Source organism: Bombina bombina, chromosome 4, assembly GCF_027579735.1.
Source record: "Bombina bombina isolate aBomBom1 chromosome 4, aBomBom1.pri, whole genome shotgun sequence".
Taxonomy (NCBI): Eukaryota; Metazoa; Chordata; class Amphibia; order Anura; family Bombinatoridae; genus Bombina; species Bombina bombina.
This window is the reverse complement of record NC_069502.1, coordinates 34,630,409-34,658,043: the sequence shown is the minus strand read 5'-3', so window position 1 is coordinate 34,658,043 and position 27,635 is coordinate 34,630,409. Positions and strand designations below refer to the sequence as shown.

Genomic DNA, 27,635 nt, shown 5'->3' with positions numbered 1-27,635 from the left:
TGTCTGTAATCACAAGCAGAGCTGGAATCTGTACAGATAGTAAATCAGCATTAGAAGGGTTACTGCTGCTGCTGCTGCTCACTCCTGTCTGTAATCACAAGCAGAGCTGGAATCTGTACAGATAGTAAATCAGCATTAGAAGGGTTACTGCTGCTGCTCACTCCTGTCTGTAATCACAAGCAGAGCTGGAATCTGCACAGACTGTAAATCAGCATTAGAAGGGTTACTGCTGCTGCTGCACACTCCTGTCTGTAATCACAAGCAGAGCTGGAATCTGTACAGATTGTAAATCAGCATTAGAAGGGTTACTGCTGCTGCTGCTGCTCACTCCTGTCTGTAATAAGAAGCAGAGCTGGAATCTGTACAGATAGTAAATCAGCATTACAAGGGTTACTGCTGCAGCTGCACACTCCTGTTTGTAATCACAAGCAGAGCTGGAATCTGTACAGACTGTAAATCAGCATTACAAGGGTTACTGCTACTGCTGCACACTCCTGTCTGTAATCACAAGCAGAGCTGGAATCTGTACAGAGTGTAAATCAGCATTACAAGGGTTACTGCTGCTGCTGCTGCACACTCCTGTCTGTAATCACAAGCAGAGCTGGAACCTGTACAGAGTGTAAATCAGCATTACAAGGGTTACTGCTGCTGCTGCACACTCCTGTCTGTAATAAGAAGCAGAGCTGGAATCTGTACAGATAGTAAATCAGCATTACAAGGGTTACTGCTGCTGCTGCTGCACACTCCTGTATGTAATCACAAGCAGAGCTGGAATCTGTACAGAGTGTAAATCAGCATTACAAGGGTTACTGCTGCTGCTGCACACTCCTGTTTGTAATCACAAGCAGAGCTGGAATCTGTACAGATAGTAAATCAGCATTACAAGGGTTACTGCTGCTGCACACTCCTGTCTGTAATCGCAAGCAGAGCTGGAATCTGCACAGAGTGTAAATCAGCATTACAAGGGTTACTGCTGCTGCTGCTGCACACTCCTGTCTGTAATCACAAGCAGAGCTGGAATCTGTACAGAGTGTAAATCGGCATTACAAGGGTTACTGCTGCACACTCCTGTCTGTAATCACAAGCAGAGCTGGAATCTGTACAGAGTGTAAATCAGCATTACAAGGGTTACTGCTGCTGCTGCTGCACACTCCTGTATGTAATCACAAGCAGAGCTGGAATCTGTACAGAGTGTAAATCAGCATTACAAGGGTTACTGCTGCTGCTGCACACTCCTGTTTGTAATCACAAGCAGAGCTGGAATCTGTACAGATAGTAAATCAGCATTACAAGGGTTACTGCTGCTGCTGCTGCACACTCCTGTCTGTAATCACAAGCAGAGCTGGAATCTGTACAGAGTGTAAATCAGCATTACAAGGGTTACTGCTGCTGCACACTCCTGTCTGTAATCGCAAGCAGAGCTGGAATCTGCACAGAGTGTAAATCAGCATTACAAGGGTTACTGCTGCTGCTGCTGCACACTCCTGTCTGTAATCACAAGCAGAGCTGGAATCTGCACAGACTGTAAATCAGCATTACAAGGGTTACTGCTGCTGCTGCACACTCCTGTCTGTAATCACAAGCAGAGCTGGAACCTGTACAGAGTGTAAATCAGCATTACAAGGGTTACTGCTGCTGCTGCACACTCCTGTCTGTAATCACAAGCAGAGCTGGAACCTGTACAGAGTGTAAATCAGCATTACAAGGGTTACTGCTGCTGCTGCTGCACACTCCTGTCTGTAATCACAAGCAGAGCTGGAATCTGCACAGATTGTAAATCAGCATTACAAGGGTTACTGCTACTGCTGCTGCTGCACACTCCTGTCTGTAATCACAAGCAGAGCTGGAATCTGTACAGAGTGTAAATCGGCATCTCAAGGGTTACTGCTGCTGCTGCTCACTCCTGTCTGTAATCACAAGCAGAGCTGGAATCTGTACAGACTGTAAATCAGCATTACAAGGGTTACTGCTGCAGCTGCACACTCCTGTCTGTAATCACAAGCAGAGCTGGAATCTGTACAGAGTGTAAATCAGCATTACAAGGGTTACTGCTGCTGCACACTCCTGTCTGTAATCACAAGCAGAGCTGGAATCTGCACAGACTGTAAATCAGCATTACAAGGGTTACTGCTGCTGCTGCACAGTCCTGTCTGTAATCACAAGCAGAGCTGGAATATGTACAGATCAGAAGTCAGCATTACAAGGGTTAATGCTCTGGGCACAGCTGCATGAAATAATAGTGCAGGGATGCAGCATTTACGTGACAAAGCTTTAATGTCCCATACTCTGTAGACTGCTGTACGTAGCTTCAGTGACGAGAGCTGTAGGCATGGTCTTCTGTGCGCAGTGACAGTTTGCACATTGTTATTGTCTTACATATACATGGGTAAATACGTGGCTTTTCGGGGTTGCCATATACCGACCTCAAGTCACATGAATATATAAACTATTCCTCACCCACTGTGTTAAACATAGTTTGGCACAAGGTAGTAAAACAATTTGTGAGGTGCAAATCTACAAGTTCTTGTCATTGTTATCTTTGTTAAAAGCAAGTTATGTGCTTGTGCATGTGTGTATGTGTGTATGTGTATGTGTGTATATATGTATATATATATATATATATATCCTAGTTTGTGGATCCAAGCACTCACTGTACGTAGATATGCCTGGGTGCACTCTATGGTAGATAGGTAGAAACTTTGGTAGAGAAGAGGCACTCACAGGTCTTAAATAACATAATCTTTATTTCATAAATTCAGTCAACGTTTCAGTCCTCGCAGGGACATTTGTCAAGACTGTTCCCAGTGGTAGGCTGTGTAGTATAATCACCGGCGATTACACAGCCTACCACTGGGAACAGTCTTGACAAAGGTCCCTGCGAGGACCGAAACGTTGACTAAATTTATGAAATAAAGATTGTTATTTAAGACCTGTGAGTGCCTCTTCTCTACCAAAGTTTCTATATATATATTTGTGTGTGTGTGTATGTGTGTATATATATATATATATATATATATATATATACAGTCGTATGCAAAAGTTTAGGCACCCCTGACAAGTTCCATGATTTTCATTTATAAATAATTGGGTGTTTGGATTAGCAATTTCCTTTTGATCTATCAAATAACTGAAGGACACAGTAATATTTCAGTAGTGAAATTAGGTTTATTGGATTAAAAGAAAATGTGCAATATGCACCAAAACGAAATTAGACAGGTGCATAAATTTGGGCACCCTTGTCATTTTGTTGATTTGAATACATGTAACTACCTAGCACCGATTAATTGGAACACACAATTGGTTTGGTGAGCCCATTATGCCTTGAACTTCATAGACAGGTGCATCCAATTATGAGAAAAGGTATTTAAGGTGGCCAATTGCAAGTTGTTGTTCTCTTCGACTCTCCTCTTAAGAGTGGCAACATGGGGGGGCCTCAAAACAATTCTCAAATGACCTGAAAACAAAGATGGTTCAACATTATGGTTTAGGGGAAGGCTACAAAAAGCTATTGCAGAGATTTAAGCTGTCAGTGTCCACTGTGAGGAACATAGTGAGGAAATGGAAGACCACAGGCACAGTTCTTGTTAAGGGCAGAAGTAATATATCGGAAAGGCAAAGAATGGTGAGAACGGTCAAAAACAGCCCACAGACCACCTTCAAAGACCTACAACATCCTCTTGCTGCAGATGGTGTCACTGTGCATCGTTCAACAATTCAGCGTATGGGAGAGTGATGCGGAAGAAGCCTTTTCTGCACACACGCCACAAACAGAGTTGCTTGAGGTATGAAACGCACATTTGGACAAGCCAGCTTCATTTTGGAAGAAGGTGCTGTGGACTGATGAAACAAAGATTGAGTTATTTGGTCATAACAAGGGGCGTTATGCATGGCGGCAAAAGAACACAGCGTTCCAAGACAAACACTTGCTAGCCACAGTAAAATTTGGTGGATGTTCCGTCATGTTGTGGGGCAAGTGCCGGTACTGGGAATCTTGTTAAAGTTGAGGGTCGCATGGATTCCACCCAATATCAACAGATACTTGAGAATAATGTTGAGGAATCAGTCACAAAGTTGAAGTTACGCTGAGGCGGGATATAATTTAACAAGACAACAACCCAAAACACTGCTCAAAATCTATCTGGCATTTATGCAGTGGAACAAGTACAATGTTCTGGAATGGCCATCCCAGTACCCAGACCTGAATATTATTGAAAATCTGTGGGGTGATTTGAAGCGTGCTGTCCATGCTCCGCAACCATCAAACCTAACTGAACTGGAAATGTTTTGCAAGGAGGAATGGTCCAAAATACCTTCATCCAGAATCCAGACACTCATTACAGGCTATAGGAAGCGTCTAAAGGCTGTTATTTCTGCTAAAGGAGGCTCAAATTTATGCTCCTGTCTAATTTCATTTTGATGCATATTGCACGTTTTCTGTTAATCCAATAAACCTATGTGTGTGTTTGTATATACACACACACACACTTGCTCTCTCAGGAACCAACACCAGCTCAATTACTTCTTTTTTTTTTTTTTTTTTTTTTTTTTTTTTTTTTTTGCATTTATGAATTTATTGAAATAAAAAAAAATTGTACAAAGAAATATAACGTGAAACACAAAGGCTTATAGAAAGATTTGCAATTAATACACAAACATTACCACCAAATATCAATAGATGAATATGATTTTTTTATTTTCAAAAAACAGCTTTATTAAACAGAATATGGATCCAGTTACAAATTGGAAATGTCAATAACAACAAAAAAAGGGAATAAAAAACTGTTACATCACAGCTTCCAAATGTAAACTATAGTAATATGCTGTTGTATTTTACAATGTTATGTATCACGTAAAAAACAGAGAAAACAAAACAAAAACAAAACAAAAAAAAAAAAAGAAAAAAGATAAAGCAAAGAAACATGAAAAGAATCATATAGGCTAATCAGCTCTAAAAATTCCACTGTACTTTCTTATATAAACATCCATGAGAAGAAGCATTGCAAGGGAAATCAGGTCACCTAGTTGCAGGTGAAAACACTGCCTATTTGGCACCATAAAGTATCACTAGGTCTGGGGTGTACTGTTTGGTCGTGTCAGTATATAAGTCTCCCAAGTAATTTTCATCTGAGTGTAGATATCTATTCTTTTGTTTTTCATGAAGGCATACTCTTCTAGATCTAGGAAGTGGTGTAACTGATGCTGCCATTGAACTATTGTAGGGACTTCCCTGTTCTTCCACCCCCTTGCCACTAGGATTTTAAAGCTATTGCTTGCTACGTATAGTAGCTTTTGTTTATATCCACTAACTTTACCATGGGTAATATTAAATAGCCAAATTGTTGGGTCTGCTGGCACCTCTACCTCTAACATAATTGAGGTTTCTCTTGCTATGTTTTCCCACATATGCTGCAGGGGTGGACATGTCCACCATATGTGAGCCATGTTTCCTGGTGTACCCCCACACCTCCAACATCTCTCATTGCTGGAAGGGAATATTTTATGAATTCGTGAGGGTGTGAGGTAACACCTCTGTATTATCTTCAAATTTAATTCCACTATCTTGCTGGATGTGGAGGTCTTTGTTATGGAGGCAAACATACGTGTTCTATCTTTGTGTGAGAATTCAACGTTAAGTTCCCTTTCCCAACTGTCCAGATGTGGTGTAGACGAGGTCAGTTGTAAGATAGAGTATGTGAGTGAAAGAGTCCTCCTAGCCGGAGTGGATGATTTACATAGAGTTTCAAATGGAGTTGGGGGCCGTAAGAGATTCCTTCTGTCTTTGTGTTTAAAGATATAAGAATGACACTGTCTTAATAAAAACCAGTCTTTGAAAATAGAAAGTCCGTCATCTGTCAGTTCTCTGGCGGACCTCAAACTCTGTTCACACCCTAGGTGGAACATCATTACGGCTCTTTGATTATTTATGAGTTGGGGATCCCTCAACATACTAGCTCCCGGAGCAAAATCTACATTATCAGTAAGGGGGGTCAGGGGCGAAAACCTCGAGGAGACATGCGGGTACTCTATGATGATTCTATCCCAAGTTTTGAAAGTTTCTGATATTATGGCGTTTTGGGCTATGCCGGACGAAAGTAATGTTCGCCTCTGCCAACAGAGAGTCCCTAAGTGTTGCTGTCCTGAGATGTCATGTTCTAAGTTAACCCAAGCTTTGATTTCAAAATTCGTGAACCAATCTATGATCCTTTGCATGAATACTGCTTGTCTATATTTTTTAAGATTGGGTACCCCCAAACCCCCATCTCTGATATGTAGGTGCATAAGCTTTTTGTTGATCCTGGCCCTACGTTTGTCCCAAATGTAGTCGTAGATAGCATTTTGTAGGTTCACTAGGTAGGTGGGAGGAAGTGGGATGGGTAGGGTCTGAAATAAATACAATAATCTTGGTAAGATGTTCATTTTTATCGTGTTTATTCTTCAGCTCAATTACTTCTTAACTTGTTAGCTTGTTTTATGGCGATTTACCACCTGAGAATATATAAACACACAAATATACATACAACACTATATTATATTATATAATCATTTTTTGCCCATTGATGTATTCATAAAATGCCACTATATTTTGTGTGTGTGTATGTATATGTATATATATATAGACACACACACACATACAGTATATACTTATATACAGTACTAATGAAGAGTAACAACCTAGATATTAGACTTGACTGTATGAAGAGGAGCGTCATTTTCTTAAGAGGACAGCCCTGACCCTCTGAGCATTCACTGCTTAATGTGGTATTTGAGATGTTTAGGGGACATTTCACATCTGTAGTTTACAAGAGCCGTGTGTCACTGCAGCTAGAACAGTATCACTCAGTTCATGAATAAACCTCTAAAAAAATCCATAAAAAATCGATTAGCTTAGATTGCCTTCAGACAAAGCGCCAGCATCACAGGAGAGCCAGATGGCTGTTATATGGTTGAGTGCTTTCTCCTGATTGCAGTCAGTTCCTCTGTGGGTCTATGGTCCAGGCTTAACTCCCTTCTTGCCACTGAGGCTCCTCATGACATTGTTGTGTATATTCATTCTAATCAGCAGCTGTCTTTGGCAGTGAAGGGGTTACCTGCTCAGTACAGTTGCAGGAAGGCTTTGTCTGCTCACAGCCTCAGTAAGTAGCTTCATTGTCAGCAATGATTAATGGACTCTTCACTTGAACTAGCTCCTCAGCCCTCTGTAGTTTTTCTCAAGGGAGCAGTAATGCTCTGTGTAATTAATAGGATTAAACACCTACGTATCTTGGCTTATCTGTCTCACTCCCACAGGCTTTCCTGCTTTACCCTGCCCTTGGCATTTTCTCTCATTCTTCCTCTTCTTTCTGTTTCTGACCCGGGCCCTTCCTCTACACTCTTGTGCCCTTCCTCTACACTCTTGTGCCCTTCCTCTACACTCTTGTGCCCTTCCTATACACTCTTGTGCCCTTCCTATACACTCTTGTGCCCTTCCTATACACTCTTGTGCCCTTCCTATACACTTTTGTGCCCTTCCTATACACTCTTGTGCCCTTCCTATACACTCTTGTGCCCTTCCTATACACTTTTGTGCCCTTCCTATACACTCTTGTGCCCTTCCTCTACACTCTTGTGCCCTTCCTATACACTCTTGTGCCCTTCCTCTACACTCTTGTGCCCTTCCTCTACACTCTTGTGCCCTTCCTCTACACTCTTGTGCCCTTCCTATACACTCTTGTGCCCTTCCTCTACACTCTTGTGCCCTTCCTCTACACTCTTGTGCCCTTCCTATACACTTTTGTGCCCTTCCTATACACTTTTGTGCCCTTCCTATACACTTTTGTGCCCTTCCTATACACTTTTGTGCCCTTCCTATACACTTTTGTGCCCTTCCTATACACTCTTGTGCCCTTCCTATACACTTTTGTGCCCTTCCTATACACTTTTGTGCCCTTCCTCTACGCTTTTGTGCCCTTCCTATACACTCTTGTGCCCTTCCTATACACTCTTGTGCCCTTCCTATACACTCTTGTGCCCTTCCTATACACTTTTGTGCCCTTCCTATACACTTTTGTGCCCTTCCTATACACTTTTGTGCCCTTCCTATACACTCTTGTGCCCTTCCTATACACTCTTGTGCCCTTCCTATACACTCTTGTGCCCTTCCTATACACTCTTGTGCCCTTCCTATACACTTTTGTGCCCTTCCTATACACTCTTGTGCCCTTCCTATACACTTTTGTGCCCTTCCTCTACACTCTTGTGCCCTTCCTCTACACTCTTGTGCCCTTCCTCTACGCTTTTGTGCCCTTCCTATACGCTTTTGTGCCCTTCCTATACGCTTTTGTGCCCTTCCTCTACGCTTTTGTGCCCTTCCTATACACTCTTGTGCCCTTCCTATACACTCTTGTGCCCTTCCTATACGCTTTTGTGCCCTTCCTATACACTTTTGTGCCCTTCCTATACACTTTTGTGCCCCTCCTCTACGCTCTTGTGCCCTTCCTCTACACTTTTGTACCCCTCCTCTACGCTCTTGTGCCCTTCCTATACACTTTTGTGCCCTTCCTCTACGCTCTTGTGCCCTTCCTCTACACTTTTGTGCCCTTCCTCTACGCACCTGTGCCCTTCCTCTACGCTCCTGTGCCCTTCCTCTACGCTCCTGTGCCCTTCCTCTACGCTCCTGTGCCCTTCCTCTACGCTCCTGTGCCCTTCCTCTACGCTTTTGTGCCCTTCCTCTATGCACCTGTGCCCTTCCTCTACACTCTTGTGCCCTTCCTCTATGCACCTGTGCCCTTCCTCTATGCACCTGTGCCCTTCCTCTATGCACCTGTGCCCTTCCTCTATGCACCTGTGCCCTTCCTCTATGCACCTGTGCCCTTTCTCTATGCACCTGTGCCCTTCCTCTATGCACCTGTGCCCTTCCTCTACGCTCCTGGGCCCTTCCTCTACGCTCTTGTGCCCTTCCTCTACGCTCTTGTGCCCTTCCTCTACGCTCTTGTGCCCTTCCTCTACGCTCTTGTGCCCTTCCTCTACGCTCTTGTGCCCTTCCTCTACGCTCTTGTGCCCTTCCTCTACGCTCTTGTGCCCTTCCTCTACGCTCTTGTGCCCTTCCTCTACGCTCTTGTGCCCTTCCTCTACTCTCTTGTGCCCTTCCTCTACTCACCTGTGCCCTTCCTCTACTCACCTGTGCCCTTCCTCTACTCACCTGTGCCCTTCCTCTACTCACCTGTGCCCTTCCTCTACGCTCCTGGGCCCTTCCTCTACGCTCTTGGGCCCTTCCTCTACTCACCTGTGCCCTTCCTCTACGCTCCTGGGCCCTTCCTCTACGCTCTTGTGCCCTTCCTCTACGCTCCTGGGCCCTTCCTCTACGCTCTTGTGCCCTTCCTCTACGCTCCTGGGCCCTTCCTCTACGCTCTTGTGCCCTTCCTCTACGCTCTTGTGCCCTTCCTCTACGCTCTTGTGCCCTTCCTCTACGCTCTTGTGCCCTTCCTCTACGCTCTTGTGCCCTTCCTCTACGCTCTTGTGCCCTTCCTCTACGCTTTTGTGCCCTTCCTCTACGCTCCTGGGCCCTTCCTCTACGCTCCTGGGCCCTTCCTCTACGCTCCTGGGCCCTTCCTCTACGCTCCTGGGCCCTTCCTCTACGCTCCTGGGCCCTTCCTCTACGCTCCTGGGCCCTTCCTCTATGCTTTTGTGCCCTTCCTCTACGCTCTTGTGCCCTTCCTCTACGCTCTTGTGCCCTTCCTCTACGCTCTTGTGCCCTTCCTCTACGCTCTTGTGCCCTTCCTCTACGCTCTTGTACCCTTCCTCTACGCTCTTGTGCCCTTCCTCTACGCTCTTGTGCCCTTCCTCTACGCTTTTGTGCCCTTCCTCTATGCACCTGTGCCCTTCCTCTATGCACCTGTGCCCTTCCTCTATGCACCTGTGCCCTTCCTCTACGCTCCTGGGCCCTTCCTCTACGCTCTTGTGCCCTTCCTCTACGCTCTTGTGCCCTTCCTCTACGCTCTTGTGCCCTTCCTCTACGCTCTTGTGCCCTTCCTCTACGCTCTTGTGCCCTTCCTCTACGCTCTTGTGCCCTTCCTCTACGCTCTTGTGCCCTTCCTCTACGCTCTTGTGCCCTTCCTCTACTCTCTTGTGCCCTTCCTCTACTCACCTGTGCCCTTCCTCTACTCACCTGTGCCCTTCCTCTACTCACCTGTGCCCTTCCTCTACGCTCCTGGGCCCTTCCTCTACGCTCTTGGGCCCTTCCTCTACTCACCTGTGCCCTTCCTCTACGCTCCTGGGCCCTTCCTCTACGCTCTTGTGCCCTTCCTCTACGCTCCTGGGCCCTTCCTCTACTCTCTTGTGCCCTTCCTCTACTCTCTTGTGCCCTTCCTCTACTCACCTGTGCCCTTCCTCTACTCACCTGTGCCCTTCCTCTACTCACCTGTGCCCTTCCTCTACGCTCCTGGGCCCTTCCTCTACGCTCTTGGGCCCTTCCTCTACTCACCTGTGCCCTTCCTCTACGCTCCTGGGCCCTTCCTCTACGCTCTTGTGCCCTTCCTCTACGCTCCTGGGCCCTTCCTCTACGCTCTTGTGCCCTTCCTCTACGCTCCTGGGCCCTTCCTCTACGCTCTTGTGCCCTTCCTCTACGCTCTTGTGCCCTTCCTCTACGCTCTTGTGCCCTTCCTCTACGCTCTTGTGCCCTTCCTCTACGCTCTTGTGCCCTTCCTCTACGCTCTTGTGCCCTTCCTCTACGCTTTTGTGCCCTTCCTCTACGCTCCTGGGCCCTTCCTCTACGCTCCTGGGCCCTTCCTCTACGCTCCTGGGCCCTTCCTCTACGCTCCTGGGCCCTTCCTCTACGCTCCTGGGCCCTTCCTCTACGCTCCTGGGCCCTTCCTCTACGCTTTTGTGCCCTTCCTCTACGCTTTTGTGCCCTTCCTCTACGCTTTTGTGCCCTTCCTCTACGCTCTTGTGCCCTTCCTCTACGCTTTTGTGCCCTTCCTCTACGCTTTTGTGCCCTTCCTCTACGCTCTTGTGCCCTTCCTCTACGCTCTTGTGCCCTTCCTCTACGCTTTTGTGCCCTTCCTCTACGCTCTTGTGCCCTTCCTCTACGCTCTTGTGCCCTTCCTCTACGCTCTTGTGCCCTTCCTCTACGCTCTTGTGCCCTTCCTCTACGCTCTTGTTCCCTTCCTCTACGCTCTTGTGCCCTTCCTCTACGCTCTTGTGCCCTTCCTCTACGCTCCTGGGCCCTTCCTCTACGCTCCTGGGCCCTTCCTCTACGCTCCTGGGCCCTTCCTCTACGCTTCCTCTACCCACAATAGTGTACTACGTAAAACTTGCTTTACACGCTAAATACAGGGAGGCAATATCCAAGAATCGTAGATTTAATTGAATCTATTTTGAAGAAATGACAGCTCCATTGTGAAACCGTTCAAGCGCAACCGTTTCTGTCCCTTTAAGATACTTGTTTTCACTATAGGAGCACTTATTAATATCCTTTTAAAAGTAGCGGCCATGTTGGTAAAATCTGGCTTAGCTATAGAACATGACACAGGTCCTACACACTGTCTGTAAGATTTGTACTGAAACTCGCTTTTACTGGAAGGATTTATGCTTTGTTGCTGCTTATGGTGATTTACGTAGAAATGTAACTTGTGTTTTTCTCTTTTAGATCCAGAATCCAGAGGGCACTCCATATGCAGGGTAAGTGCTGAACACACGTATGTAACTGTACACGCATGACATTATCTGTAAGTTTTATCACGCAACCCCTTACACTGTACGGATCAGAGCACGCACAGCTACAGAGAGCTTGCCAGAGACTCACACACAGCTACAGAGAGCTTGCCAGAGACACACACACACAGCTACAGAGAGCTTGCCAGACACACACACGCACAGCTACAGAGAGCTTGCCAGAGACACACACACACAGCTACAGAGAGCTTGCCAGAGACACACACACACAGCTACAGAGAGCTTGCCAGAGACACACACAGCTACAGAGAGCTTGCCAGACACACACACAGCTACAGAGAGCTTGCCAGACACACACACACACAGCTACAGAGAGCTTGCCAGAGACACACACACACAGCTACAGAGAGCTTGCCAGAGACTCACACACAGCTACAGAGAGCTTGCCAGAGACACACACACACAGCTACAGAGAGCTTGCCAGACACACACACACAGCTACAGAGAGCTTGCCAGAGACACACACGCACAGCTACAGAGAGCTTGCCAGAGACACACACACACAGCTACAGAGAGCTTGCCAGAGACACACACACACAGCTACAGAGAGCTTGCCAGAGACACACACACACAGCTACAGAGAGCTTGCCAGAGACACACACACACAGCTACAGAGAGCTTGCCAGAGACACACACAGCTACAGAGAGCTTGCCAGACACACACACAGCTACAGAGAGCTTGCCAGAGACACACACACACAGCTACAGAGAGCTTGCCAGAGACTCACACACAGCTACAGAGAGCTTGCCAGAGACACACACACACAGCTACAGAGAGCTTGCCAGAGACTCACACACAGCTACAGAGAGCTTGCCAGAGACACACACAAACACACACACAGCTACAGAGAGCTTGCCAGAGACACACACAGCTACAGAGAGCTTGCCAGAGACACACATGCACAGCTACAGAGAGCTTGCCAGAGACACACATGCACAGCTACAGAGAGCTTGCCAGACACACACACACAGCTACAGAGAGCTTGCCAGAGACACACGCACACAGCTACAGAGAGCTTGCCAGACACACACACACAGCTACAGAGAGCTTGCCAGACACACACACACAGCTACAGAGAGCTTGCCAGAGACACACACACAGCTACAGAGAGCTTGCCAGAGACACACACACACAGCTACAGAGAGCTTGCCAGAGACACACACACACACAGCTACAGAGAGCTTGCCAGAGACACACACACAGCTACAGAGAGCTTGCCAGAGACACACACACAGCTACAGAGAGCTTGCCAGAGACACACACACACAGCTACAGAGAGCTTGCCAGGGACACACACACACACAGCTACAGAGAGCTTGCCAGGGACACACACACACACAGCTACAGAGAGCTTGCCAGACACACACACACAGCTACAGAGAGCTTGCCAGAGACACACACACAGCTACAGAGAGCTTGCTAGAGACACACACAGCTACAGAGAGCTTGCCAGAGACTCACACACAGCTACAGGGAGCTTGCCAGAGACACACACACACACACACACACACACAGCTACAGAGAGCTTGCCAGAGACACACACAGCTACAGAGAGCTTGCCAGAGACACACACACACACACAGCTACAGAGAGCTTGCCAGAGACTCACACACAGCTACAGAGAGCTTGCCAGAGACACACACACACACACACACACACACACAGCTACAGAGAGCTTGCCAGAGACACACACAGCTACAGAGAGCTTGCCAGAGACACACACACACAGCTACAGAGAGCTTGCCAGACACACACACACAGCTACAGAGAGCTTGCCAGAGACACACACACACACAGCTACAGAGAGCTTGCCAGAGACACACACACAGCTACAGAGAGCTTGCCAGAGACACACACACAGCTACAGAGAGCTTGCCAGAGACACACACACACAGCTACAGAGAGCTTGCCAGAGACACACACACACACAGCTACAGAGAGCTTGCCAGAGACACACACACAGCTACAGAGAGCTTGCCAGAGACACACACACAGCTACAGAGAGCTTGCCAGAGACACACACACACAGCTACAGAGAGCTTGCCAGAGACACACACACACACACAGCTACAGAGAGCTTGCCAGACACACACACACAGCTACAGAGAGCTTGCCAGAGACTCACACACAGCTACAGAGAGCTTGCCAGAGACTCACACACAGCTACAGAGAGCTTGCCAGAGACACACACACACAGCTACAGAGAGCTTGCCAGAGACACACACACAGCTACAGAGAGCTTGCCAGAGACTCACACACAGCTACAGAGAGCTTGCCAGAGACACACACACACACACAAAGCTACAGAGAGCTTGCCAGAGACACACACAGCTACAGAGAGCTTGCCAGAGACACACACACACAGCTACAGAGAGCTTGCCAGAGACACACACACACACAGCTACAGAGAGCTTGCCAGAGACACACACACAGCTACAGAGAGCTTGCCAGAGACACACACACACAGCTACAGAGAGCTTGCCAGACACACACACACAGCTACAGAGAGCTTGCCAGAGACACACACACACAGCTACAGAGAGCTTGCCAGAGACACACACACAGCTACAGAGAGCTTGCCAGAGACACACACGCACAGCTACAGAGAGCTTGCCAGAGACACACAAACACAGCTACAGAGAGCTTCCCAGAGACACACACACACAGCTACAGAGAGCTTGCCAGAGACACACACACACAGCTACAGAGAGCTTGCCAGAGACACACACGCACAGCTACAGAGAGCTTGCCAGAGACACACAAACACAGCTACAGAGAGCTTGCCAGAGACACACACACACAGCTACAGAGAGCTTGCCAGAGACACACACACAGCTACAGAGAGCTTGCCAGAGACACACACACACAGCTACAGAGAGCTTGCCAGAGACTCACACACAGCTACAGAGAGCTTGCCAGACACACACACACACACACACACACAGCTACAGAGAGCTTGCCAGAGACACACACGCACAGCTACAGAGAGCTTGCCAGAGACACACACACACAGCTACAGAGAGCTTGCCAGAGACACACACGCACAGCTACAGAGAGCTTGCCAGAGACTCACACACAGCTACAGAGAGCTTGCCAGAGACACACACACACAGCTACAGAGAGCTTGCCAGAGACACACACACACAGCTACAGAGAGCTTGCCAGACACACACACACAGCTACAGAGAGCTTGCCAGAGACACATACAGCTACAGAGAGCTTGCCAGACACACATACAGCTACAGAGAGCTTGCCAGAGACACACACACACAGCTACAGAGAGCTTGCCAGAGACACACGCACAGCTACAGAGAGCTTGCCAGAGACACACACACAACTACAGAGAGCTTGCCAGAGACACACACACAACTACAGAGAGCTTGCCAGAGACACACACACACAGCTACAGAGAGCTTGCCAGAGACACACACAGCTACAGAGAGCTTGCCAGAGACACACACGCACAGCTACAGAGAGCTTGCCAGAGACACACACACACACAGCTACAGAGAGCTTGCCAGAGACTCACACACAGCTACAGAGAGCTTGCCAGACACACAGACACACACACAGCTACAGAGAGCTTGCCAGAGACACATACAGCTACAGAGAGCTTGCCAGACACACACGCACAGCTACAGAGAGCTTGCCAGACACACACACACACAGCTACAGAGAGCTTGCCAGACACATACACACACAGCTACAGAGAGCTTGCCAGAGACACACACGCACAGCTACAGAGAGCTTGCCAGAGACACACACACACAGCTACAGAGAGCTTGCCAGAGACACACACACACAGCTACAGAGAGCTTGCCAGAGACACACACACACTGCTACAGAGAGCTTGCCAGAGACACACACACAGCTACAGAGAGCTTGCCAAAGACACACACACACACAGCTACAGAGAGCTTGCCAGAGACACACACACACAGCTACAGAGAGCTTGCCAGAGACGCACACAGCTACAGAGAGCTTGCCAGAGACACACACGCACAGCTACAGAGAGCTTGCCAGAGACACACACACACACAGCTACAGAGAGCTTGCCAGAGACTCACACACAGCTACAGAGAGCTTGCCAGACACACAGACACACACACAGCTACAGAGAGCTTGCCAGAGACACATACAGCTACAGAGAGCTTGCCAGACACACACGCACAGCTACAGAGAGCTTGCCAGACACACACACACACAGCTACAGAGAGCTTGCCAGACACATACACACACAGCTACAGAGAGCTTGCCAGAGACACACACGCACAGCTACAGAGAGCTTGCCAGAGACACACACACACAGCTACAGAGAGCTTGCCAGAGACACACACACACAGCTACAGAGAGCTTGCCAGAGACACACACACACTGCTACAGAGAGCTTGCCAGAGACACACACACAGCTACAGAGAGCTTGCCAGAGACACACACACACACAGCTACAGAGAGCTTGCCAGAGACACACACACACAGCTACAGAGAGCTTGCCAGAGACACACACACACAGCTACAGAGAGCTTGCCAGAGACACACACACAGCTACAGAGAGCTTGCCAGAGACACACACACAGCTACAGAGAGCTTGCCAGAGACACACACACAGCTACAGAGAGCTTGCCAGAGACACACACACACAGCTACAGAGAGCTTGCCAGAGACACACACACACAGCTACAGAGAGCTTGCCAGAGACACACACACACAGCTACAGAGAGCTTGCCAGAGACACACACACACAGCTACAGAGAGCTTGCCAGAGACACACACACACAGCTACAGAGAGCTTGCCAGAGACACACACACACAGCTACAGAGAGCTTGCCAGAGACACACACACAGCTACAGAGAGCTTGCCAGAGACACACACGCACAGCTACAGAGAGCTTGCCAGAGACACACACACTCACAGCTACAGAGAGCTTGCCAGAGACGCATACAGCTACAGAGAGCTTGCCAGAGACACACACACACAGCTACAGAGAGCTTGCCAGAGACACACACGCACAGCTACAGAGAGCTTGCCAGAGACTTACACACAGCTACAGAGAGCTTGCCAGAGACACACGCACACAGCTACAGAGAGCTTGCCAGAGACACACACACAGCTACAGAGAGCTTGCCAGAGACACACACACAGCTACAGAGAGCTTGCCAGAGACACACACACACAGCTACAGAGAGCTTGCCAGAGACACACACACACAGCTACAGAGAGCTTGCCAGAGACACACACACACAGCTACAGAGAGCTTGCCAGAGACACACACACACAGCTACAGAGAGCTTGCCAGAGACACACACACAGCTACAGAGAGCTTGCCAGAGACACACACGCACAGCTACAGAGAGCTTGCCAGAGACACACACACTCACAGCTACAGAGAGCTTGCCAGAGACACACACACACAGCTACAGAGAGCTTGCCAGAGACACACACACACAGCTACAGAGAGCTTGCCAGAGACACACACGCACAGCTACAGAGAGCTTGCCAGAGACTTACACACAGCTACAGAGAGCTTGCCAGAGACACACGCACACAGCTACAGAGAGCTTGCCAGAGACACACACACAGCTACAGAGAGCTTGCCAGAGACACACACAGCTACAGAGAGCTTGCCAGAGACACACGCACAGCTACAGAGAGCTTGCCAGAGACACGCACACAGCTACAGAGAGCTTGCCAGACACACACATCTACAGAGAGCTTGTCAGAGACGCACACACAGCTACAGAGAGCTTGTCAGACACACACACACAGCTACAGAGAGCTTGCCAGACACACACACACAGCTACAGAGAGCTTGCCAGAGACACACACACAGCTACAGAGAGCTTGCCAGAGACACACACACACACACAGCTACAGAGAGCTTGCCAGAGACACACACACACAGCTACAGAGAGCTTGCCAGACACACACACACACAGCTACAGAGAGCTTGCCAGAGACACACACACAGCTACAGAGAGCTTGCCAGAGACTCACACAGCTACAGAGAGCTTGCCAGAGACACACGCACAGCTACAGAGAGCTTGCCAGAGACACACACACACAGCTACAGAGAGCTTGCCAGAGACACACGCACAGCTACAGAGAGTTTGCCAGAGACACACACGCACAGCTACAGAGAGCTTGCCAGAGACACACACACAGCTACAGAGAGCTTGCCAGAGACTCACACAGCTACAGAGAGCTTGCCAGAGACACACACACACACACAGCTACAGAGAGCTTGCCAGAGACACACACACACACACAGCTACAGAGAGCTTGCCAGAGACACACGCACACAGCTACAGAGAGCTTGTCAGAGACACACACAGCTACAGAGAGCTTGCCAGAGACACAAACAGCTACAGAGAGCTTGCCAGAGACACACACACACAGCTACAGAGAGCTTGTCAGACACACATACAGCTACAGAGAGCTTGCCAGAGAAAACACACAGCTGAAGAGAGCTTGCCAGAGACACACACACACAGCTACAGAGAGCTTGCCAGAGACACACACACGCACAGCTACAGAGAGCTTGCCAGAGACACACACACAGCTACAGAGAGCTTGCCAGAGACACACACACGCACAGCTACAAAGAGCTTGCCAGACACACACACAGCTACAGTGAGCTTGCCAGACACACACACAGCTACAGAGAGCTTGCCAGAGACACACACGCACAGCTACAGAGAGCTTGCCAGACACACACACACAGCTACAGAGAGCTTGCCAGAGACACATACAGCTACAGAGAGCTTGCCAGACACACACGCACAGCTACAGAGAGCTTGCCAGACACAAACACACACAGCTACAGAGAGCTTGCCAGACACACACACACACAGCTACAGAGAGCTTGCCAGAGACACACACGCACAGCTACAGAGAGCTTGCCAGAGACACACACACACAGCTACAGAGAGCTTGCCAGAGACACACACACAGCTACAGAGAGCTTGCCAGAGACACACACACAGCTACAGAGAGCTTGCCAGAGACACACACACACAGCTACAGAGAGCTTGCCAGAGACACACACACAGCTACAGAGAGCTTGCCAGAGACACACACACACACAGCTACAGAGAGCTTGCCAGAGACACACACACACACACACACACACAGCTACAGAGAGCTTGCCAGAGACACACACACACAGCTACAGAGAGCTTGCCAGAGACACACACACAGCTACAGAGAGCTTGCCAGAGACACACACACAGCTACAGAGAGCTTGCCAGAGACACACACACAGCTACAGAGAGCTTGCCAGAGACACACACACACAGCTACAGAGAGCTTGCCAGAGACACACACACACAGCTACAGAGAGCTTGCCAGAGACACACACACACAGCTACAGAGAGCTTGCCAGAGACACACACACACAGCTACAGAGAGCTTGCCAGAGACACACACACAGCTACAGAGAGCTTGCCAGAGACACACACGCACAGCTACAGAGAGCTTGCCAGAGACACACACACGCACAGCTACAGAGAGCTTGCCAGACACACACACAGCTACAGAGAGCTTGCCAGAGACACACACACACAGCTACAGAGAGCTTGCCAGACACACACACACACAGCTACAGAGAGCTTGCCAGAGACACATACAGCTACAGAGAGCTTGCCAGAGACAAATACAGCTACAGAGAGCTTGTCAGAGACACACACACACACAGCTACAGAGAGCTTGCCAGAGACACACACACACAGCTACAGAGAGCTTGCCAGAGACACACACACAGCTACAGAGAGCTTGTCAGAGACACACACACACAGCTACAGAGAGCTTGCCAGAGACACACACACACAGCTACAGAGAGCTTGCCAGAGACACACACACACAGCTACAGAGAGCTTGCCAGAGACACACACACAGCTACAGAGAGCATGCCAGAGACACACACACAGCTACAGAGAGCTTGCCAGAGACACACATACAGCTACAGAGAGCTTGCCAGAGACACACACGCACAGCTACAGAGAGCTTGTCAGACACACACACAGCTACAGAGAGCTTGTCAGACACACACACACACAGCTACAGAGAGCTTGCCAGAGACACACACACACACACAGCTACAGAGAGCTTGCCAGAGACACACACACACACAGCTACAGAGAGCTTGCCAGAGACACACACGCACAGCTACAGAGAGCTTGCCAGAGACACACACACGCACAGCTACAGAGAGCTTGCCAGAGACACACACACAGCTACAGGGAGCTTGCCAGAGACACACACACAGCTACAGAGAGCTTGCCAGAGACACACACACAGCTACAGAGAGCTTGCCAGAGACACACACGCACAGCTACAGAGAGCTTGCCAGAGACACACACACAGCTACAGAGAGCTTGCCAGAGATACACACACACACACACACACACAGCTACAGAGAGCTTGCCAGAGACACACACACACACACAGCTACAGAGAGCTTGTCAGACACACACACAGCTACAGAGAGCTTGCCAGAGATACACACACACACACAGCTACAGAGAGCTTGCCAGAGACACACACACACACACACAGCTACAGAGAGCTTGCCAGAGACACACACACAGCTACAGAGAGCATGCCAGAAACACACACACACAGCTACAGAGAGCTTGCCAGAGACACACACACACAGCTACAGAGAGCATGCCAGAAACACACACGCACAGCTACAGAGAGCTTGCCAGAGACACACACGCACAGCTACAGAGAGCTTGCCAGAGACACACACGCACAGCTACAGAGAGATTGCCAGAGACACATACAGCTACAGAGAGATTGCCAGAGACACATACAGCTACAGAGAGCATGCCAGAAACACACACGCACAGCTACAGAGAGTTTGCCAGAGACACACACACAAGTCAAGAATACTTTATTAGCATGACATTATTACATGTGTTGCTAAAGTAATATGTTACAATAAAACAGATCAATAACAATTTATAAAGTAGGAGTACAGTGGGTATATATGATAGTTCATTTACTCTGATTGGGGGTTCTGGTCATGTGACAGTCTGCTACATATTTTGCTACTATCCTTGTAGCTTTGTTTTTTTTCTCCTAAGAGTACACATAGTCTTGTTCCGACATCTGTGGGAAGTCTGTAATTTCTTTCATTATTTTTGGGAAGTATTTATCCCTTAAGAGTTTGTATCTTGTACAGTTCAAGAGGAAGTGCACTTCAGTCTCTGTCCCCCCTGTCACACTGTGCACATTGTCTGGCTGCCCTGGGTCTCCATTTTGTCTGATATCTGCCAGTCTCTATTTCCAGCTGGTGGTCAGAGATTCTGTATTTAGTCAGTATCTGTCTGTGCTTTGGGTTAGTGACACTTGTGAGATACTCAGCTAGTCTGTACCCTCTCTGTAGAGACCTGTAACACTCCAGCTTGTTCTGTTGCCCTATCTGTTCCTCCCAGTGCCCAGTGTAACTCTCCTTCAGAGCTGTTTGTAAGGTGTTTGGTGACACTCTCTCATGGGCTGTGCATTTGCTGATGTGGTTTTGCAGGTTTGATGTATATTCTCTAAATGCTTTTGATGCTGGGTCACAGAGTGCTTGGTGGTAAAGTGTACTTGTGTCACTATTTGTGAGGTGACACCAGAATTTGTACACCCGTTTCTCTTGTAAGGTGTATCATGTCCACGGATCATCCATTACTTGTGGGATATTCTCATTCCCAACAGGAAGTTGCAAGAGGATCACCCACAGCAGAGCTGTTATATAGCTCCTCCCCTAACTGCCAAACCCAGTCATTCTCTTGCAACTCTCAACAAGCATGTAGGTAGTAAGAGAGAGTGGTGAAATATAGTTAGTTTTTATTCTTCAATCAAAAGTTTGTTATTTTTAAATGGTACCGGAGTTGTACTATTTTATCCCAGGCAGTAAATAGAAGAAGAATCTGCCTGCGTTTTCTATGATCTTAGCAGCTTGTAACTAAGATCCATTGCTGTTCTTACATATGTCTGAGGAGAGAGGTAACTTAAGCGGGAGAATGGCGTGCAGGTTATCCTGCTATGAAGTATGTGCAGTTAAAATTTCTCTTGTTAAGTGTATCCAGTCCACGGATCATCCATTACTTGTGGGATATATTCCCTTCCCAACAGGAAGTTGCAAGAGGATCACCCACAGCAGAGCTGCTATATAGCTCCTCCCCTACATGTCATATCCAGTCATTCTCTTGCAACCCTCAACATAGATGGAGGTCGTGAGAGGACTGTGGTGTTTTATACTTAATTATTTCTTCAATCAAAAGTTTGTTATTTTTAAATGGCACCGGAGTGTGCTGTTTTTTTCTCAGGCAGTATTTGGAAGAATCTGCCTGCGTTTTCTATGATCTTAGCAGAAGTAACTAAGATCCACTGGCTGTTCTCACACATTCTGAGGAGTGGGGTAACTTCAGAAAGGGAATGGCGTGCGGGGTATCCTGCAACTAAGGTATGTGCAGTAAAATATTTTTCTAAGGAATGGAATTGACTAAGAAAATGCTGCTGATACCGAAGTAATGTAAGTAAAGCCTTAAATGTAGCGAAAGCGACTGGTATCAGGCTTATTAATGTATGTGCAGTAAAATAATTTTCTAGGTAATGGAATTTGACTAAGAAAATGCTGCTAATACTGAAGTAATGTAGTAAAGCCTTAAATGTAGTAGAAGCGACTGGTATCAGGCTTATCATTAGAGATACATACTCTTTAAAAAAGATGTTTTTAAAACGTTTGCTGGCATGTTTAATCGTTTTTTTGAGGTACATTGATGATAAAATTTATTTGAGCATATTTTTTCCACATGGCTAACTTAATTTCTGCATAGAAACAGTTAACTGAGGCTTCCCACTGATGTAATAATAATTGGGAGGGGCCTATTTTAGCTCTTTTTTGAGCAGTAAAAATTCAGACTCAGTCTTCCTGCTTCTTCTTGCATGATCCAGGACGTCTCTAGAGAGCTCAAGGGACTTCAAAAGTCATTTTGAGGGAGGTAATCAGTCACAGCAGACCTGTGACAGTGTGTTTGACTGTGTTTAAAAACGTTTTTTTCTCTATTGATTATCCGGTTTGGGTATTAAGGGGTTAATCATCCATTTGCAAGTGGGTGCAATGCTCTGCTAATTTAATACATTTACTGTGAAATTTTGGTTGGTATAACTGATTTGGTTCATTGTTATTTCAACTTGAGACAGGTTGTGTGCTTCTTAAAGGCGCAGTAGCATTTTTTATTTTGCTTGTAAACTGATTTTAAAGTGTTTTCCAAGCTTGCTAGTCTCATTGCTAGTCTGTTTAAACATGTCTGACACAGATAAATCTGTTTGTTCATTATGTTTGAAAGCCAGTGTGGAGCCCCATAGAAATATGTGTACTAAATGTATTGATTTCACTTTAAATAATAAAGGTCAGTCTTTATCTATAAAAGAATTATCAACAGACGACGAGGGGGAAGTTATGCCGACTAACTCTCCTCACGTGTCAGTACCTTCGCCTCCCGCTCAGGGGGCGCGCGCTAATATTGGGCCAAGTACATCAGGGACGCCTATAGCAATTACTTTACAGGACATGGCTACAATCATGAATAATACCCTGTCAGAAGTATTATCTAGATTGCCAGAATTGAGAGGCAAGTGCGATAGCTCTGGGATTAGGAGAGATGCAGAGCGCGCTGGTGTTGTAAGAGCCATGTCTGATACTGCGTCACAGTTTGCAGAACATGAGGACGGAGAGCTTCATTCTGTGGGTGACGGATCTGATCCGGGGAAACCTGATTCAGAGATCTCTAATTTTAAATTTAAGCTTGAGAACCTCCGTGTATTGCTTGGGGAGGTTTTAGCGGCTCTGAATGACTGTAACACAGTTGCAATTCCAGAGAAATTGTGTAGGCTGGATAGATACTATGCGGTACCGGTGTGTACTGACGTTTTTCCTATACCTAAAAGGCTTACAGAAATTATTAGCAAGGAGTGGGATAGACCCGGTGTGCCATTTTCCCCACCTCCTATATTTAGGAAGATGTTTCCAATAGACGCCACTACACGGGACTTATGGCAGACGGTCCCTAAGGTGGAGGGAGCAGTTTCTACTTTAGCTAAGCGTACCACTATCCCGGTGGAGGATAGTTGTGCTTTTTCGGATCCAATGGATAAAAAATTAGAACATCAAGGTTTTATCTTGCAGCCCCTTGCATGCATTGCGCCTGTCACTGCTGCTGCGGCATTCTGGTTTGAGTCTCTGGAAGAGGCCATTCACACAGCTCCATTGGATGAAATTATGGACAAGCTTAAATCACTTAAGCTAGCTAATGCATTTGTTTCTGATGCCATTGTACATTTGACTAAACTAACGGCTAAGAACTCCGGATTCGCCATCCAGGCGCGGAGAGCGCTATGGCTTAAATCCTGGTCAGCTGACGTGACTTCTAAATCTAAATTGCTTAATATTCCTTTCAAGGGGCAGACCTTATTCGGGCCCGGCTTGAAAGAAATTATTGCTGACATTACTGGAGGTAAGGGTCATACCCTTCCTCAAGACAGGGCCAAATCAAAGGCCAAACAGTCTAATTTTCGTGCCTTTCGAAATTTCAAGGCAGGAGCAGCATCAACTTCCTCCGCTCCAAAACAGGAAGGAACTGTTGCTCGTTACAGACAGGCCTGGAAAACTAACCAGTCCTGGAACAAGGGCAAGCAGGCCAGAAAACCTACTACTGCCCCCAAGACAGCATGAAGGAACGGCCCCCTATCCAGAAACGGATCTAGTGGGGGGCAGACTTTCTCTCTTCGCCCAGGCGTGGGCAAGAGATGTCCAGGATCCCTGGGCGTTGGAGATCATATCTCAGGGATATCTTCTGGACTTCAAAGTTTCTCCTCCTCGAGGGAGATTCCATCTATCAAGGTTATCAGAAAACCAGTTAAAGAAAGAGGCATTCCTACGCTGTGTACAAGACCTCCTAGTAATGGGGGTAATCCACCCGGTTCCGCGGACAGAACGAGGACAGGGATTTTACTCAAATCTGTTTGTGGTTCCCAAGAAAGAGGGAACCTTCAGACCAATCTTGGACCTAAAGATCTTAAACAAATTCCTAAGAGTTCCATCATTCAAAATTGAAACTATTCAAACCATCCTACCCATGATCCAAGAGGGTCAGTACATGATCACAGTGGACTTAAAGGATGCCTACCTTCACATACCGATTCACAAATATCATTATCGGTACCTGAGATTTGCCTTTCTAGACAGGCATTACCAGTTTGTAGCTCTTCCCTTCGGGTTGGCTACGGCCCCGAGAATCTTTACAAAGGTTCTGGGCTCACTTCTGGCGGTTCAAAGACCGCGAGGTATAGTGGTGGCTCCGTATCTAGACGACATCCTGATACAGGCGTCAAGCTTTCAAATGGCCAAGTCTCATACAGAAATAGTTCTGGCATTTCTGAGGTCGCATGGGTGGAAAGTGAACGTGGAAAAGAGTTCTCTATCACCACTCACAAGAGTCTCCTTCCTAGGGACTCTTATAGATTCTGTAGAGATGAAAATTTACCTGACGGAGTCCAGGTTATCAAAACTTCTAAATGCTTGCCGTGTGCTTCATTCCATTCCACGCCCGTCAGTGGCTCAGTGCATGGAAGTAATCGGCTTAATGGTAGCAGCAATGGACATAGTGCCATTTGCGCGCCTTCATCTCAGACCGCTGCAATTATGCATGCTAAGTCAGTGGAATGGGGATTACTCAGATTTGTCCCCGCTACTAAATCTGGATCAGGAGACCAGAGATTCTCTTCTCTGGTGGCTTTCTCGGGTCCATCTGTCCAAGGGCATGACCTTTCGCAGGCCAGATTGGACTATTGTAACAACAGATGCCAGCCTTCTAGGTTGGGGCGCAGTCTGGAACTCCCTGAAGGCTCAGGGATCGTGGACCCAGGAGGAGAAACTCCTCCCAATAAATATTCTTGAGTTAAGAGCAATATTCAGTGCTCTTCTAGCTTGGCCTCAGTTAGCAACACTGAGGTTCATCAGATTTCAGTCGGACAACATCACGACTGTGGCTTACATCAACTATCAAGGGGGAACCAGGAGTTCCCTAGCGATGTTAGAAGTCTCAAAGATAATTCGCTGGGCAGAGTCTCACTCTTGCCACCTGTCAGCGATCTACATCCCAGGCGTGGAGAACTGGGAGGCAGACTTTCTTATTCGCCAGACTTTTCATCCGGGGGAGTGGGAACTTCATCCGGAGGTGTTCGCTCAACTGATTCATCGTTGGGGCAAACCAGAACTGGATCTCATGGCGTCTCGCCAGAACCCCAAGCTTCCTCATTACGGATCCAGGTCCAGGGACCCGGGAGTGGCGCTGATAGATGCTCTAGCAGCCCCTTGGGTTTTCAAGATGGCTTATGTGTTTCCACCGTTTCCGCTGCTGCCTTAACTGATTGCCAAGATCAAACAGGAGAGAGCATCGGTGATTCTGATAGCGCCTGCGTGGCCACGCAGGACCTGGTATGCAGAACTAGTGGACATGTCGTCCTGTCCACCATGGTCTCTGCCCCTGAGGCAGGACCTTCTAATACAAGGTCCTTTCAACCATCCAAATCTAATTTCTCTGAGGCTGACTGCATGGAGATTGAACGCTTGATCCTATCAAAGCGTGGCTTCTCAGAGTCAGTTATTGATACCTTAATACAGGCACGGAAGCCTGTTACCAGAAAAATCTACCATAAGATATGGGTAAATACTTATATTGGTGCGAATCCAAGAGTTACTCATGGAGTAAGGTTAGGATTCCTAGGATATTGTCCTTTCTACAAGAGGGTTTGGAAAAGGGCTTATCTGCTAGTTCGTTAAAGGGACAGATTTCTGCTCTGTCTATTCTTTTGCACAAGCGTCTGGCAGAAGTTCCAGACGTCCAGGCTTTTTGTCAGGCTTTGGCTAGGATTAAGCCTGTGTTTAAAACTGTTGCTCCCCCGTGGAGGTTAAACTTTGTTCTTAAAGTTCTCCAAGGAGTTCCGTTTGAACTCCTTCATTCCATTGCTTTTATCTTGGAAAGTTCTGTTTTTGATGGCTATTTCCTCGGCTCTGAGTTATCCGCCTTACATTGTGATTCTCCTCATCTGATTTTCCATTCAGAAAAGGTAGTGCTGCGTACTAAACCTGGGTTTTTACCTAAGGTAGTTTCTAACAGGAATATCAATCAAGAGATTGTTGTTCCATCATTGTGCCCTAATCCTTCTTCAAAGAAGGAACGTCTTTTGCATAATCTGGACGTAGTCCGTGCCCTGAAGTTCTTTTTACAGGCAACTAAAGATTTTCGTCAAACTTCTTCCCTGTTTGTCGTTTACTCTGGTCAGAGGAGAGGTCAAAAGGCTTCGGCAACCTCTCTCTCCTTTTGGCTTCGTAGCATAATACGTTTAGCCTATGAGACTGCTGGACAGCAGCCCCCTGAAAGGATTACAGCTCATTCTACTAGAGCTGTGGCTTCCACCTGGGCCTTTAAAAATGAGGCCTCTGTTGAACAGATTTGCAAGGCTGCGACTTGGTCTTCGCTTCACACCTTTTCAAAATTTTACAAATTTGACACTTTTGCTTCTTCGGAGGCTGTTTTTGGGAGAAAGGTTCTACAGGCAGTGGTTCCTTCCGTTTAAGTTCCTGCCTTGTCCCTCCCATCATCCGTGTACTTTAGCTTTGGTATTGGTGTCCCACAAGTAATGGATGATCCATGGACTGGATACACTTAACAAGAGAAAACATAATTTATGCTTACCTGATAAATTTATTTCTCTTGTAGTGTATCCAGTCCACGGCCCGCCCTGTCTTTTTAAGGCAGATCTAAATTTTAATTAAAAACTCCAGTCACCACTGCACCCTATGGTTTCTCCTTTCTTGTTTTGTTTCGGTCGAATGACTGGATATGACTTGTAGGGGAGGAGCTATATAGC

The 27,635-nt window shown here is 47.6% G+C and overlaps 1 protein-coding gene across 1 annotated transcript in view; it reads left to right on the top strand.

Annotated features, from left to right (window-relative positions):
* GTF3C2 (general transcription factor IIIC subunit 2) overlaps positions 1–27,635 on the top strand; it is a 452,236-nt gene that overhangs the window by 246,082 nt on the left and 178,519 nt on the right. The window contains exon 9 of the mRNA XM_053710988.1: positions 11,624–11,655. Coding sequence (XP_053566963.1) covers positions 11,624–11,655 — 32 coding nt within the window. The remainder of the gene's footprint in view (positions 1–11,623; positions 11,656–27,635) is intronic.